Genomic DNA, 15,390 nt, shown 5'->3' on the forward strand with positions numbered 1-15,390 from the left:
CAAGCCGAATATTAAAACAACACTTGAGTGTCATTTCAAAGGAGCTCTTCCCAGACTAGGTCTCATGCAAATTCGGCAGGATGGGGTAGAGATGTGCCAAAATCATGTTGGAATAATGTTTGAAAGCAATGCTCAGAATGTTTGTACTTGAGCAGAAACATGAGGGGAGCAGGTATTTTAGGTTTAATGATCTGCTGAAGAAAAATTACAGAAACAATTCGAGGGGGGAGGGGGGATGGAAGATGGACGGGACGAGAAACCCCTTCTCTCTTCCTCTTGCAAACTGCCTCAACACCAATGCTCCAGCACCCCCCTCTCCTCCCCCCGGTTCCTGCCCGTCTCTCTCTCCCTGGACCAAATACTTGCGCGTTCCTCACCGCACAGTAGCGTCGTTTCTACAAGCCCACCAGCCTGATTTAAAACATGACCGAAGGCAGGGCTGGTGACCCCAGGCGACAGCAGTGGTTCCCGATGCCTGCTAAAGCCCCGGGTCCAGCAGCAGCCTGAGGAGAGCTGGAGGCAGAGCCAAGGGAGGTGACCAGCCAAAACCCACCCCGCTTCATTAAGCTTTTTTATTACAACGCGTGTTTTTCCCTGTCTCTATCTCTTGACAAGCTGCCACCCGCTTCCTCTCGCATCTTGAACTGACTCCCTTTCCAGCACGTGCAGGTCATCTGCCCGACGTGCAACCCGAGGGGAAAAGCACGTCACAGCCTCGCCATGCCGCCCGAAGTGCCTCTCCCCCTCCCCAGCCCCTCGCTCCCAGTGCAGCGCGAGCGGGAAGCACGGCGTGCGTTTTACAGCCCTGTCCCTTCCTCCCCCAAAGGCAGCTGCTGCGCCTAACTGGGATGGAGAATTGCAGTCGCCTGGAAAAAGAAGGTGCTTAAAAACCAAACCGCATCGGCAGGAGTCTCAGTCCCAAATGTCTGGCTCGGTGCTAAAAAAAAAAAAACAATCAGGTGCTGAAGACTTATCACCCAGGGGCTGCTGCTGCTTCTCAGGGTTCCCCGAAGGCTCTGGGATCGAGATGGGTGCTGCCTCTCCCTTCCCGAGGAGGACAGGCCGGGCGGAGGAAAGCCCATTACTCTCAGATGAGCTCCTGTGGGAAAATGCTTTGCCCATGAGACAGCTTAAATGGGATTCTGCAGCTTGAACTTCGAGGACTTCTCCCTCCCTTTCAGCAAAGAGGACATGCTGAGGGCTGGGTGAATCCTCCAGGGAGGGTGAAAACGAAACGTTTTGCGTTTAAGAAGACCAACATTTTAACAATCTGTAAACCAGCAGCATTGCTGTGTTTGCTGCCAGTCACCCAAGAGCCCGCATTCTCCGTGCGGATGGCTCTGCTCTGTCGGCTTCTGCCACCCTCCAGCCTGTGCCAGCCAGTGACTGGGTAATGCCACGGACACCTGTGGGGGGCTGTTACCTGTCCTGCCCGTCACATACTCTGGTTTGGAGGCCTGGAGTGGCTCTGCAGCCAGCTGGAAAACTTAAAAACCAAGTGTAAAGATAAAATAATGAGAAAAAAAAAGGAAAAATAAGGAAAAATGTAAAATAAAAATAAAAATATGAATGAAAACAAATATAATAGATAAAAATTGAAAATAATAAAATTAAAAAATAATAAAAAAGAAATATAAAAGAAAAATAAGAGAATAAAAATAAGAATGAGAAAAATAAAGAAATAAAATAATAAAAATTAAAAATAAATCTAAAAGAAAAATAACAATAGAAATAAGGAAATAAAATAGACAAAATAATAAATAAATAGAAAGAAATAGAAAGAAATAAAACCAAACGTAAATAAAATTAAAGAAAAACAGATAAACATAAATACAAATAATAAAAATAGATGCAGTTTAACACTGCTATAACAACCACCCGAGTCTAACACTCGCTTTATTGATTGCTGAGAAGAAACGGGCCAAGCACCGTGGGGCGAGATTTGCGCCCTCTTCCCTCTCTCTCTCCCCCCCCGCCCCTTCCCAAAAAACCAGCCCCACACCAACACACCGGTGTGCCTGCCCCTTTAAATCCCGGCGGTCGGAGCCAGGGAATCCCTCTCGCAGCGCGTCACCCGCGGCAAGGAAACCCGCGCTGGCGTCGTGCGACGCAAATGACCATTTTTGGCAACGTGCGACAACGGACGGCACCAAGTGGGGCGGGGGGAGGCGGGGCCTGACGGGAAGTCGACACCGCCCCCCCCTCCCCCCCCGCGCCGCTTCTCCCGCCCCGCCCGGACCCGCGCGCCGCGCGGGTCCGGGCGGGGCGGGAGAAGCGGCGCGGGGGGGGAGGGGGGGGCGCGGCGTGGGCGGGCGCGATCCCCTCCTCCCCCTCCCGGCCCCCCCCCCCCCCCCCCGCGACGGCGGCAGGTGGGAGGCTCCGCGTTGGCAAGGTGGGGCCGGTGCGCCGTGGGTTTGACGTGTTGCGAGTGCACATGGTGCGGGTGGATAATAAGCGAGTGGGACCGGGGCGATGCCATTGCTCTGAGTCACCGTGGGTGAGCGGAGCTCCCGGGTTCGCTTTACCGGGTGAACCGCGGGGCGTAAGACCCGGTTGAGTCACCCCGCGCCGGGAAAAGGGGCGGCCGGTGGGGTGCGTGTGTGGGGGGTGTGGGGCGCGGGGGGGTGGGGGGGGTAGGCGGGGGAGAACCGCTCCGCCTGCAGCCCCCGGGGCCGGGGCCGTTCCGCCGGCGGGCTGAGTCTCGCCGGGCAGCGCGGGGAGAGGACGTCGGCGACGCGCGCTGCCCGCAAACTGCCTGCGCCTGCCTGCGCGCACGGCTCCGCTCCCGCCGAGCCCTCCCGTCCCGTCGGCGCTTCGCTGCCGCCTGAGCCTCTTTTTTTATTAATTTTATTTTTCTTTTTTTCTCTCTTTATTTTTTTTCCCCCCTCTTTCCCCCGCCTTTTCTTCCCCCCTCCAAAGCCTTTTTGTTTTGGGTTTGTGGTTGGTTTTTTTTGTTTTTTTTGTTTTTTTTTTTTACCCTTTTTTGTTTATCCGTGGCGAGCGTTGGGAGGCGAAAGGCGAGAGCCGAGAAGAGCTCGGGAGGGAGAAGGGGGCGGGGAGACGGCGAGGGAGCGGCGGGTGTCGGTGCGGGAAGGCGGGGACGCGGCTCCCCCGGCCCGGCCTCGGACCATGTACCAGGACTACCCCGGGAACTTCGACACCTCCTCCAGAGGCAGCAGCGGCTCCCCGGGACATCCCGAGACCTACTCCAGCGGCGCAGCCCAGCAGGTAGGGCCGGGCGCTGCCCTTGTCTTCCCCCACCCCCGAGTCCCTCCGTGGGGCTGCTGCGAGCGCTCCCGGCACGGGAGTTCACTGCCACGCCCGGCGGAGAGGCGCCGTCCGCGGGGGCGCGGGCTGCCCGCAGCCGCCGTCCCGGCGGGGCACGGCCGCGCTCCTTCCTTCCTTCCCTCCCTCCCCCCCTCCCTCGTCCGCTCCGGAGCGAGTGCCGCGACCCTTCCGCTCGAGGCCGGGGGTTGCCCACCCGGCGCCGGGGGTGTCGTGGGGAGGTAGCGGCCTGCTCTGAGCGGGGGGGGCGTACGGCGAGGAAGCACCCGGCGGGCCACCGCCGCCGCCCCGGCCCGAAGGCAGAGCGGAGCCCACGGGTGTCGGTGGGGCAGACCCCGCGTGGTGCCGGAGCGGCCGGGCCGGAGCCAGCTCGGAAAATCCCAGGGCTCGTCCGCGGGCACCTCCTCTCCCGGGGCCGGGGCCGCACACACACGGGCGCGTCTGACTCGCCCTCCCTCCCGCTTTTGTTCTCGTCCCTCCGTTCGCCGCGGGGTCCCGGGTTGGCTCCCCGCAGCTCGGGCTCGCCCCCGGCGCTTTGGGAGGTGCCGCCTGAGTGACTTTTGAGGGTGGCTGCAGGAGCCGCCGTAAAACACGCAGGGGATGGCTGGAACTGCGGCTTTTCCAAGCGTCTCGAGTGGTCTCCCCGCTTCTCCCCTCCCACTCCCCGCCAAACTTTGGCTCCGTGGCGGTGACATTATTTTTGCCTCTCCCACCACCGAGACACCCTCCCTCCCACCAAGGCCGGCGGCGTGCCGCCCTATGCCGCTCCGCCCGCTGCCCGGCTGCTCCGTGGCTTTTCCGGGAACCAGTGGCTTTTTCCCGAGCGGGTTTTTCCGGGGGAGCCCTCGGAGCGCTCCCCGGCCCGGCTGCCCGCGCTGGCAGGAAGGGAGGCATGGGGGAGATCTCTTCTGGAAGCGGCGTGAATCCACGGACCTAAAAGTCTAGTCGGGTGGTTTGAGATTTGGGTTTCGGCTTGGTCTTTTTTTTTTTTTCCTTTTCATTTTCCTAAGAAAACATATCGAAATGGCTTATATGCCTACATCGACTAAATCCGCCACTTCTGGGGAAGGCATTACACAATCAGGCCAGTTATACAAACCTGGGTTATTTCATAACTTGTTTACATCAGCTGGCCCAGCCTCACTTTTTTTTTTTGTTTTTTCAAAGTTGGTCTTTCCCCCCCCCCCCGCCCCTTTATTATCTCTTATGCGGCTTCTGTGAGCGAACTGGCAGCGTGAGCATGTTACTGTCTTGGTATCGAGAAATCATAGGATCATTTGGGAAAAAAAAAAAAAAAAGTCCAGTCTCAAACTTTGCCAACCGTACCAGCCCGTGACATTCCTCACATTAAAGAAGTTTTACCAGAAATGACTCGCCGCCGCTCCCCGCCTGCTCCAAGCGCATCTCGCTGGTGCCCTCTGCGGGCTGCGGACCGAGGTGTCCAGGGTTTGTGCCTCGGCTCCGGCTTATTCCCTGTTTTACAGTAAATGCCGGGACAAGGTGAGGGAGCGGGAAAGGCAGCTGAAAAGCTGGAAACGCCCGGCAAGCTGCAAACCCCTTCGCTCTCTCTTCCCTCCTCTGATTCAGCAGCTGCCCTGGATTCCAGCACTTGCTGCAGGAGGTCGTGAAACTCCGGCGCCGCTTAATATTTGAGCTGTCGAGGTCCGACCAATAACGGGGTTTTTCCCCTTTTTTTTCTTTCCGGGGCTGCGCGTCTTCCCCGGGCAGCTGGCGCGCGTGGCATTGGAGACGGGGGCCGGGGCCCAGTTTCTAGGGTTACTATCTGAAACGGGGCTTTGAGTTGGATGCCGGCTTAGAGAGAAGATAAATGTTTTCTTTAAGAATACGGGGGATTTCTCAAGGTCTTGCGCTTCGTCTTTCCCCTTGATCCTTACAGATGTTGTAGATTAGGATCAAATGTAAGCCTTGCCTTTACCCTGGCAGTCGGGCTGCTCTGCTGATTCTGGGCTACGGAGATCTGCAGAGTTTTATCGGTACAGAAAATATGCATTGTAGAAATCTTTTCTTTAGTGTGCTTTTTTTTTTTAATTCCCAAAGCAAGAAAAGATGCATCAGTCACATGTTTAAGTGGAAACTGTGTCTCTGAGCCAAAACTTTGATGCTTTTTAATTATTTTTCCCATACAACGCAGCAGTGGAATATTTTTCTTTTAAGTTGCATGTCATGCTATTTTCCTAATCACTGACTTGCCATGTGGTAAACATAGACTTTAATGGGAAGAGTCTCAGTACTCTTTCGGACCGGTCAACTTTCTTCTCAAATAGCCCAGCGCTCTGTCCAGTTTTCCTTTGAGGAGGTGCTCAACATGGGAGAGCCATCAGGGGCCTTGTATTTATCCTAGACTATATCCTATGCACTCTGTATTTGATAACTGAGTAGTTGTTAAAAATTCTCTGGGTGTTTTTTTGGTGGTTTTGTTGGATTTATTTGTTTCTTCCATGGCCATTGTACCCGTTCCTAGACCAGTTTCTGGCGCTACTCAGTGCTTGCAGTTATAGATGGAAGTGAAGGCCCAGAGGGGAGCGGAGACGCAGCGGGGGACGGCATAGAAAGTCCTCATTGAGATGGAGAAGGGGACCATGGAGCCAAAGCCTGAAATGTTCCCGTGCTTCTAGGTTGTGACCTGCTAATGTAGCCTGTCCCTGCGCGTGGCAGGACTCGCTGGAGGCTCCCTCAACTATGGATCGGGGGAGCCTCCTATCCCACCCCATATTTTTAAGGCTGAGCAGAGACTGACCTCAGTTCTTGGCACTCTTAATAATAGGACTCTTTCTGTTTGTTGTTTAGTTATTGCTTTTTTTTTTTTTTTTTTTTTAATGATACCTTCGTGTGTGTGTTGCTTGGGTCAGGAGGAGAGTGGTGGCTTCGTGGTTGAGCGCGTGCTGCCTGTGCAGCCCTGCAGTCTGGCTATCGCCACATCTTTTCTGTAGCGCTGCAAATTCCTCGTAGATAAGGAGAATGGAGTGTTGCCTCCAGGAGCCTCTCCCGGGTCAGGAGAGGAGAGCTGCGGGTCTCCTGGGTGAGGAAATGGCAGGAGGGGGCCTGGAGAGAGGAGAAACGGAGGTGGGTGAGGCCAGGCAGTGCTGCCAGGCTGGCAGGGGGATCAAAGCTTGCTGGGGAGAGGGAGGGATGCGGAGAGCAAAGCTGGGGCTGCAGTTTGGGGAAAGGTTTGGAGCTCCAAAGGGAGGAGGCTGGTGCCCGAAGGGGCTGTGCAAGGGGAGGTGGCAGGGAATTCGGGGCCTGCCACTGCAACCAGCAGTGTCCCAGGGAGCTGACTGCCACCGAGCAGAGCGCGGGGAGCCAGCGGTGTGTTGGCACGGCAAAGCTGATCCAGTGCAGTGTCCTAGCAAGGAAAGCAAGATACGTGGGGAAAACCTGGCCAGTCATGAAGTGATGCCTGTAAAAACTCAGCACCAGCCTAAGCACTCTGTACCTGAAGTCTGCCACAGCAGCGTGTCCCTTAATTAGTTATCTGGGAAAAATACTGCCTTTGGAAAATACAGAACACAGGTTTGGGGGAATTTTTAAAGATATTTCAAGGGATTGGAAAGGAAGCTGGTGACAGAGACGGAGCACGGCACAGACAGGGACTGCAGTCCAACCGGTCTCTTTCCTGGGTCTGCAAGCAAGCACCATGGAGCTGCCGAGGGACGTGGCTGAACTGAGCAGCTCCCCTTTGCTGTCCAGGAGACCTGCACTAGTGTTAGAGGAGGGTCCTGGGCTAAATACAAGAGCGACTGCAAGTGGAGTCGTCACTCCATCAATAACTCGGAGCAGGATCTTTGTGTCAGACCCTTGCACCTTATGAGGCGGATTTGGTGGTGGCTCTGACTCTCCCAACCTCTGGCGGGTGGTTGGGTGTGGGAGGCTGCAGTAATATGGCACCGCCGCAAAGGTCGTTTCCTCTGGAATGCGAACGGTGCCTTTGCATAGCAAAGCACCAGATCTCTGCAGGTTTTGCAGCCATAGCTTTCTAGTGTCCCTCAAAGAAGAGGGGACTCTTTCTTCTCTGCTTTTTGGGTACGGGAGGGATAGTGGCACAGGTAGGTAAAGGTCACGGCAGAAGCCATTTGTGGAGCTGGAAGCAGAACTTGGGTCCCTTGACTTGAGCACCTGTGGTTTAACTAGTCTCGTGCTTCCTCCCTTCTGCGAGGTTAAGGGCCCTTTGTGTTATGGTTGTGGAGGCACCGAGGCATCCCCTCCTGTGCCGAGTGGTCACAGCCTACACTGCGCAGAGCAAAGAAGGGGATTTGTACCCGTAAATTCCTCTCTAGTGCTGACAATTTGCAGCTCTGGGCACCTGTTGTTAATGTGGGCAGGTCACAAAGATGGCAGGCACCCTGAAATGCGGGGTATGCTGAGGCTGTGTTGGACTCGAGCTCCAGGTGAATCTCTGAGGTTCTGGCAGGGCTTTTGCCAAGGTCTTGCTGCCAGTGTCATCCTGTCTGTGTAATTCCCCTGCCTGCTTAACTTGATTCACTCTGTCCTTATCTTGTCCTTTCTTGCTAGATTTTGAGCTGTTCAAAGCTGTAAGTCAGCATTTGTCGGTATCCTGGGTCTTCTGGTCTCCAGGCGTTGGCAGCTGGACTTCTAATGGCTAATACTGGCCCAAAACGCTGTAGCTATCAGAATGTGAAATACTATTTGCAGTAGCCTTGGTTTAACAAAGCACTTAAGGTGCTTGACTAGGCACACCCTGAAAAGGAAATCTGTGTTGAAGTGCTGTCCCTTATCTGGGACGCTTACCTGAGCTGAGGTCAGGCTGATGCAAGGGCTCTCCCTTCTCTGGGAAGCTGGTTTGTTGACCCAAGAACACACATTTTTCATGGGATCGTTTCATGGTTTACAGATCGGTGGTAGTGATGGCTGCTGGTCCTACGAGCCCTGTCCCTTGGGCAGTGATTGCTGGAGCAAGGCACGTCTGTCTGTGAAACTGAGTCTAACCATTGAGAGCCTCCTGAAGGAGGTCTGCACAGACAAAAGCATTCTTTCTCCCCTGCTTCCCCCTCCGGGGACAAGCGATTGTTTTCCTTGCAGTTTAGTGCCAGCATATTATCCAGATGGATTTACCTCTGTCTGAAACAAGGTGTACATGTATTTTGGAGGAGATCATTACCTGCTGCCTTGGTTTTACTGCTGCCGTGTTTTGTCTAGACAGTGCAGAGAGCTGCAGGGAACTTGTCCGATCTGAATCCTAAGACCTATTTTATAGGCTGCTATTAAAATACATATCCTCGCACGTAACCATCCCGGGGCTGGGCTGCTCGCCCTCTGTGCGTGGCGAGCGCAGAACCACTGAACGAGAAGCAAGCTGCTGTTCTTGCCGTACCAAACCCTACGTGGACCGAGCCCAAATTTCAGGGGAATCCTTTGGTAGAAGGAGGCTTTGCTCTGCTTGGTAATGGCATTTCAGAACTGAAGTTTCTCTTCCTTTTCTTTGGACTGGCAGAGAAGTGTTTTTCTAGAAACTCCTTAATTCCCCTTTTGCGCCAGCCCGGAAGGAGCGGTGGGCGCAGGCAGGAGGCAGCGGCGGTGGGCACGCTGCCCGGGGTGGGAGGCTGGCGTAGGGGATGCTGGGGAGCTGTGGGGGGCATGAGGAAGGGGGCTGGGAGAGGGCAGGACTGCTCCGGGGGGGAAGTGCCTGAGCCCAGCGCCTGCCGCGGCGGGCGGGGGCAGCCCGGGATGCTGCAGAGGCGCCGGCAGCTGGTGGCTTCGCTTCGGGTGCTGCTTTGATCCTCACTGGTGCTGCTTCTGAGGGCCTAGCTGGTTTCTGAGTAACCACTTATGTTCTGCTTTCATTGACGGTTTCTTCTCTTCTCTCTCTCTCTCTCTCTCTCTCCCCCCCCTCCCCCTCCCAGAAATTTCGAGTAGATATGCCAGGATCAGGCAGTGCTTTTATCCCTACGATCAACGCCATCACAACTAGCCAAGACCTGCAGTGGATGGTTCAGCCCACCGTCATCACCTCCATGTCAAGCCCTTACTCTCGCTCGCACCCCTACAGCCATCCGCTGCCCCCGCTGTCTTCGGTGGCCGGACACACGGCCCTTCAGCGACCTGGTGTGATCAAAACCATCGGAACCACAGTGGGACGGAGACGGAGGGACGAGCAGGTAACCATGGCGGGGAGAGTGGCTGGGGGTGCCTCAGAAACAGGCGTACAGACATTTTCCCCCCCTTCCCTCCCTGCTCTCTCACGGGATCTCCCGACTCCCACGGGGAAGCACGGAGGTCTGTCCCTGGTGCTGTACAGGTGCTGGGGTTTCTCAGGGTGACGTATGGCGTGAGCCAGAGGGTGATTTTACTGCTGCTTCCTCCTCGTACGGCGAGACTTACCCAATCTCCATCAAACACTTTGCACCACGGGGCTGCGTTGCGGCTCGGTTTCAAAACCAGGTGAAACTCTGAAGTCAAGCCTTGGGTTTCAGTTTGAGTGTCTTCACCACTCCAGGCAGAAGGAAAGCTCTGAGCAAGCACGGGAGCTTTTACATAGGTCCTTTACAAAACTGACACCCAAATTACATCAGCTGGTGTTTTATATCTGCTCTGTGGCAGCTAGTGCTGCTCCAGTCTCGCTTCTGGGTGATGCCACCAGTACCAACCAGCATCGTGCAGGCAGGAACAGCTTCCCTAGAGCACCTTGACTCCAGAAGCAAGAGCCTTCTGGATGTCTGGGGTCTAAATCCACCTTCCCACTACAAATACGCAATTGCTTGATCGCTTTACAGCGGTGAGGTGGGGATCCCAGAAGCAGAGGTTTTTCTGCTCCCAACCCAGTGGCATTTTCATGGGCAGGAAGGGATTGCTTTTGCCTCTGCTGCCTCGTGCTCTGCCTCCTGATGGGATTACCGAGCCAGGACCCTGGATCCCGTGTTGGGGTGGGGTAGGGCAGTGGACTTAGATGCAGGTGTCTCATCTTCTAGAAATCCTTTCAGCCCTGTGAATCTCTTCTCAGTAAGAAACAGCCTTCTCCAGGGCTGTCTAGTGAATAGCTATCCACAGTGCTAGGCTGATTTTATTTTTAAAAAATAAAAAATAAAAAAAATAAAAATATTTTAAGAAATCTGAATAATCTAGGTCTCCCCGAGCAGTTGTGTGGGTCGCTGCAGAGCAGTGTAACAAGACACGCTGCACACCCTCCGTACACAAGCACAGGCTATTGCATGAGGTCTGTTTCTAATAAGACTCACCAGCCCTACTTTTACTTCCACGTCATCTGTTTTGATTCACAGTCTGATTATTTTATAAGGAATCGCTGTCTGGTTTAAACCGAAGAGGCGGGGAAGGGGTTAAAGTCACTTGTCCAGAGTGAACTGCACCTCTGTGCAGGGAGCTGGTATGGGTGCACTGAAGACCCATTTTTGGGAGGAAGGATGGGGCAGCCGCAGTGGTTCGGGTACGTGCCAGCCCTTTCCGCCTGCCGGAGCTACCTCCCGGTTCCCTGCGGGCTGATGTCCAAAGCCAGGGAAGCTCTCACGAGAACTGGGGGAATAATTAGCAACAACTAATTTGTTTGAGAAATGCTGCCTCTGTGTTCACAAATTGGCCGTGAAGAGATCACCATATTCTCCACTTTATTTGTTGTTCAGAGTTATTTGCTGAAGGATGCCTGCCAAGCAATTCCTGGCCTGTGGCTTGTTTGCAAGCCGTTCATTGTGGGTCATTCAAAGCCAAGTCCTTTTGATTAGACACGTGCTAAGGCAGTACCCGGCCGCTTCACCGTGGCTCTTTGGCTCAGGTTTCCGCTGTTGGTGCTTTGAACACCGCATCCGAGTGCCTTTTTGGAAAGCATTGTGTAACGCTTCACGAAAAGAGCCTGTTTTGACGAACGTTTCTGCCGGCGAATGCACGTATTGGGCTTGGACGAGCTACAGATAACGTGTACAGCAGGGGCACGAAGGGTGCCAAATCCAGCCGCTTTCAAACAAATCCAGCAACCACTGACAGAATATTCCTTTTTAAACCCCGTATAACGTTAAGCACATACAGCTTAGGGGCTTCAGCCCCATCGATGAGATTTTTGCAAAGCATGGCCTCTGAGGCAGGTAACTTAAAAATGACTGAAGGCCCTGGGAGGAGAAATTTCAGTCCCAGCCTATGTCAGTGAGGTCTGTGCGTCTGAAGTACAAAAGGGCTCTTGAAAACTGTACGCAGCGGCCCCAAGTCAGCACAGGCTCTGCGTGCATGCTTAACGCTCTGCCGTACCGCGGATGCTTGCGTGCGAACACATTTTCACCCCGCACACGTATGGGCTGGAAAGGGAGCAGGCAGAGCTGTAGCGGGGAGAGCGGTGCCTGCGGGGGCTTCTTACTGGGGGGAATATGCCAAAGCCCAGGGGGGTGGAGGTACCCCCTACCCCAAGAGGGAGTGCGGTGATCTGCTGGTAGAAAAGCTTTCAGGCCCAAAAACCTGTATCCTGAAGTCCTAGAAGTGATGGAGTCGCTCGGTGTGCACCCGGGGCTCGCGCTGCCTGCAGGTGACATCGCAGGCATGGGCTGGATCCTGGAAAAAAGCAGAACCGAGCGAGGGGAATGCCCAGAGGCTGAAGTAAACTCCCCGAAACTGCGAAAATCGAAATTAAGGAAATACAGCGAACCCAAAACAAACCAGAATGAGGTTAAAGTAAACACTAAAAAGAAAAGATAATAAAAAGGTGAATGTCTCGTTTGCGATTTTGACAGCCCCCGAAGACATTAAAATGGAAAGCTTTTATGGAAAGGTTTGTCTTTCCATTCCCCGCTGGCACTATGTGAGACAGGTCTGACGTGCTTTGCAGGGCCCTCGTTTTGCTGTCGTTTGCAGCCACCAGGCCAAAGCCCCTGTAGCACGCGCGGGGCACGAGGCTGGTCCGCAGCGGAGGAGGATGCACGGCCAAGCGCGTGCCGTGAACCCCCGCGGCGGTCCCTTCGCGCCGCGTGCGGCAGCGGTGAGCCGGGCCACGCTGGCCCCCTTTGCGTGCGGCTGCGCCGGCTCCCCGGCCGGGGCAGCGGTACAAGCCTATCTGCCGCTGCTGGGATTTGTAAAACCTCGTCTCAAACCCCAGAAGCTAGGCCTGACTTGACCAGATCTTGTGGGCTCCTGCTCACTTCCTCTGGTTTCGCAAGAGTGTCGCTCGATGGGTTTCTATGGAATTGCTCCTGATTTACATCAGCGAGGATGTCGGCTGGCCTCAGGAAGCCCTTGATATCACTGGAGCCTTGCCTGCTGATGCAAGAAGCACAGTGTGTTATCTCGCAGAGTGCTCGAAAATCTGAGGTCAGATTTTTGGGTGGTATAAATCATTGTTGCTTCACGGACTTCATGGGAGCTCTGCTGATTTCCCTGTCTCCCCCTCCACCCCATCCCCGACCTTCAAGCTGACGACTATTTTTGTGTGGGAAGCAGCAGATATTTTCCTTCAAGAAGGAGGCACTTACAACATCGTGCTCTGGTTTTGCTTAATGTACCACCCAAGTTGTGAAACAATCAGAGCATCTTTTATCTGCTTGGCCTTGGTGCAGATTCACTGTCCTCTTACACAATCTTCCCCCTGCTCCCCGCTCCGTCTTCTCCTCACCCTTCTCCTAAGACCCGGTGCAGGCAGAGATACTGTGCGCTTTCATCTTCTGCTGACATCAGTGAAGAGGGGGAGTGCTCAGCATCCTGCTGGATCAGGCCTTTTTCCTTTGCGTTGCGGTTAAATCCTCACAAACTTAAAGGAATGCCTTGCTCAGATCTGATTGTGGGTTTTCTTGGCACTTGCCCACAGCTGTCGCCCGAGGAAGAAGAGAAGCGAAGGATCCGGAGAGAGAGGAACAAGCTGGCAGCTGCTAAGTGTCGTAACAGGCGTCGAGAGCTAACAGAGAAACTCCAGGCGGTACGTGCCCTGCATACATTTCTCCTTCCTTGTCGCCCGCCCTTTGGACCAGCTGGAAGGGCATTGCTCTCCCTCCGCTAGCATGTTCGAGGAAGATGCTACAAAACACACGCTGCCTTCCCCTTCCAAGGCTGCCCAGTGGCGTCACTCCTACATCCAACGGTGGTGAGGGCTTGGGTCTGGAGCTCAGGAGCCTAAATTCCTCTTGCTGACTGCCCAAAATGTCCTAGGAGCTCTCTTCCCTTCTAGCCTCCCAACTAGCGTGAGTCTCCCTACCTCTGGTCTCCCTGCATAAGTGGAAATAAAGATGCTGTGTGCCTCAAAGGCAGGCTTTAAGGACAAAAGCACTGAAGACTGTAGGATCATCTGAAAGCAGTAGAAAAAGAGGCAGATGTTATGGGTACCTATGAAAGCTCCATCCTTGAGGCTAACCTTTCTTCGGCAGGGGTAACTGATTCCCTGCGCTAAGGAAGCACCGCAGAGTCGTATGGTCTGGTGCCACAGGGGAAATAACTAGTTAAGCTGCAGAAGGTAGGGATGAGCACAGGAACCGTGGGGTAGTTAAGGGACTGGCTGAAGAGGAGGCAAGGATGGGTTGTGTTGAAAGAGGCTGGAGGGAAGGCTCCAGCACTCCTGCCCAAGAACCAGCCTGGTTCTTAATAAGTCCATGGTCTTATTAACAAGCGCAGCAGCAGCAGTGAAAGCACACCAGTGAAACGTGCTGCTGACTCAAATTTGGGAGGTATTCTCAGTGTAGGGGGGGCAGGACATCCTATAGGAAGAATTTAAGGATTGTCATGACTGAAGTAATAGAAGTGAGAGGAGTGCAAAGTGGGAGGTCATATCCTGAAGGACTGAGGGTGAGTTCTTTGTGAAATGGTGAGCTCCTCACACAGGAAGGTACTAATTGCTCACAGATTGACTATGAGCCATCGGTGTGATGTGACCATGGGAAAGGTAAATATATTAATCCTAGGATGCATCAAGGGATGATCCAGTGGAGATGAAAGTGTTAGTCCTTTGTGCAAGAGTCAGGCAAATGTGAGACCTAATCTGGAACATGGACAAACAGAAAGAAAATGGAAACAGTTTAGATACCGCTGTATGCTACCTCTGTCTAAGTGAAAAGAATATGGCCTACCTAACACAAAAAACGATGGGAGGAGATCTGAGTCCTCTCTGCTAAGCTGTCTGTCAGGCAGATAGCAAGGGAGAAGGCATCACAGGCCAAGGCAGAGTGGTAGAAGCTGGCCATGAGAAAATTAAGGCAAGCTCATGAGAGAGACTATTTATAACCCGTAGATTGGTGAAGTTTGGGAATGGCCTACTGGCAGACACATGAAACACAAGATGCTCAGCTGGCAATGACCTGGTGCCTGCTTGGCTCATGAAGAGTCTGGGGTGTATCTGCCCATGCCAGATGGGAACTGGACTTGATGGCCGCGTTCCAGGTGAGGAGCAGTTCCAGAGCCTCTGATGTTTACTTATTCCCCTTTTGTCTGCAGGAAACGGAGGTGCTGGAGGAGGAGAAGTCAGTGCTGCAAAAGGAGATCGCTGAGCTCCAGAAGGAGAAGGAGAAGCTGGAGTTTATGCTGGTAGCTCACAGCCCTGTGTGCAAAATCAGCCCTGAGGAACGTCGGAGCCCACCATCCAGCAGCCTCCAGAGTGTTCGGACTGGAGCAAGCGGAGCAGTGGTGGTGAAGCAGGAGCCTGTGGAGGAAGAGATCCCATCTTCCTCTTTGGTCCTTGACAAAGCCCAGAGGTCTGTCATTAAGCCCATCAGCATTGCTGGAGGTTTTTATGGGGAGGAAGCACTCAACACTCCCATCGTGGTGACCTCAACACCAGCCATCACTCCTGGCTCCTCCAACTTGGTGTTCACCTACCCCAACGTGTTGGATCAGGAGTCTCCTCTCTCCCCGTCCGAGTCCTGCTCCAAAGCTCACCGGAGGAGCAGCAGCAGCGGTGACCAGTCCTCGGATTCCTTGAACTCTCCCACCTTGCTGGCGTTGTAATCCCCCTGTGGCCCCCCATTTTGCCAGTGTGTTACATCCCCCTCAGCACCATGGGGGGAGCCCCCCTCCATGGGATTAGAGACAGGCACAGGATCGTTCAAGCACAAGGGCAGCAAGAACAAGGATGGCGAAGGGCTGCAGCTCCAGGAAGGAGAATGAGGACCAACGCCAGCTCCCTGGAGGCAGGAAATGGCAAGGGTGGGACTGACACGC

The 15,390-nt window shown here is 54.2% G+C and overlaps 1 protein-coding gene across 1 annotated transcript; it reads left to right on the top strand.

Annotated features, from left to right (window-relative positions):
• Positions 1-2,299: 2,299 nt before the first annotated feature.
• FOSL2 (FOS like 2, AP-1 transcription factor subunit) lies at positions 2,300-15,177 on the top strand (the record flags this gene model as incomplete). The annotated part of the gene is made up of 4 exons (XM_081997723.1): positions 2,300-3,228; positions 9,165-9,419; positions 13,055-13,162; positions 14,668-15,177. Exons 1-4 carry the CDS (start codon positions 3,130-3,132, stop codon positions 15,175-15,177), a joined length of 972 nt encoding a protein of 323 aa, XP_081853849.1. The 5' UTR covers positions 2,300-3,129.
• Between the last annotated feature and the right edge of the window lie 213 nt (positions 15,178-15,390).

This window comes from Phaethon aethereus (genome assembly GCF_964289735.1).
Source record: "Phaethon aethereus genome assembly, chromosome: 3".
In the NCBI taxonomy this organism is placed as follows: Eukaryota; Metazoa; Chordata; class Aves; order Phaethontiformes; family Phaethontidae; genus Phaethon; species Phaethon aethereus.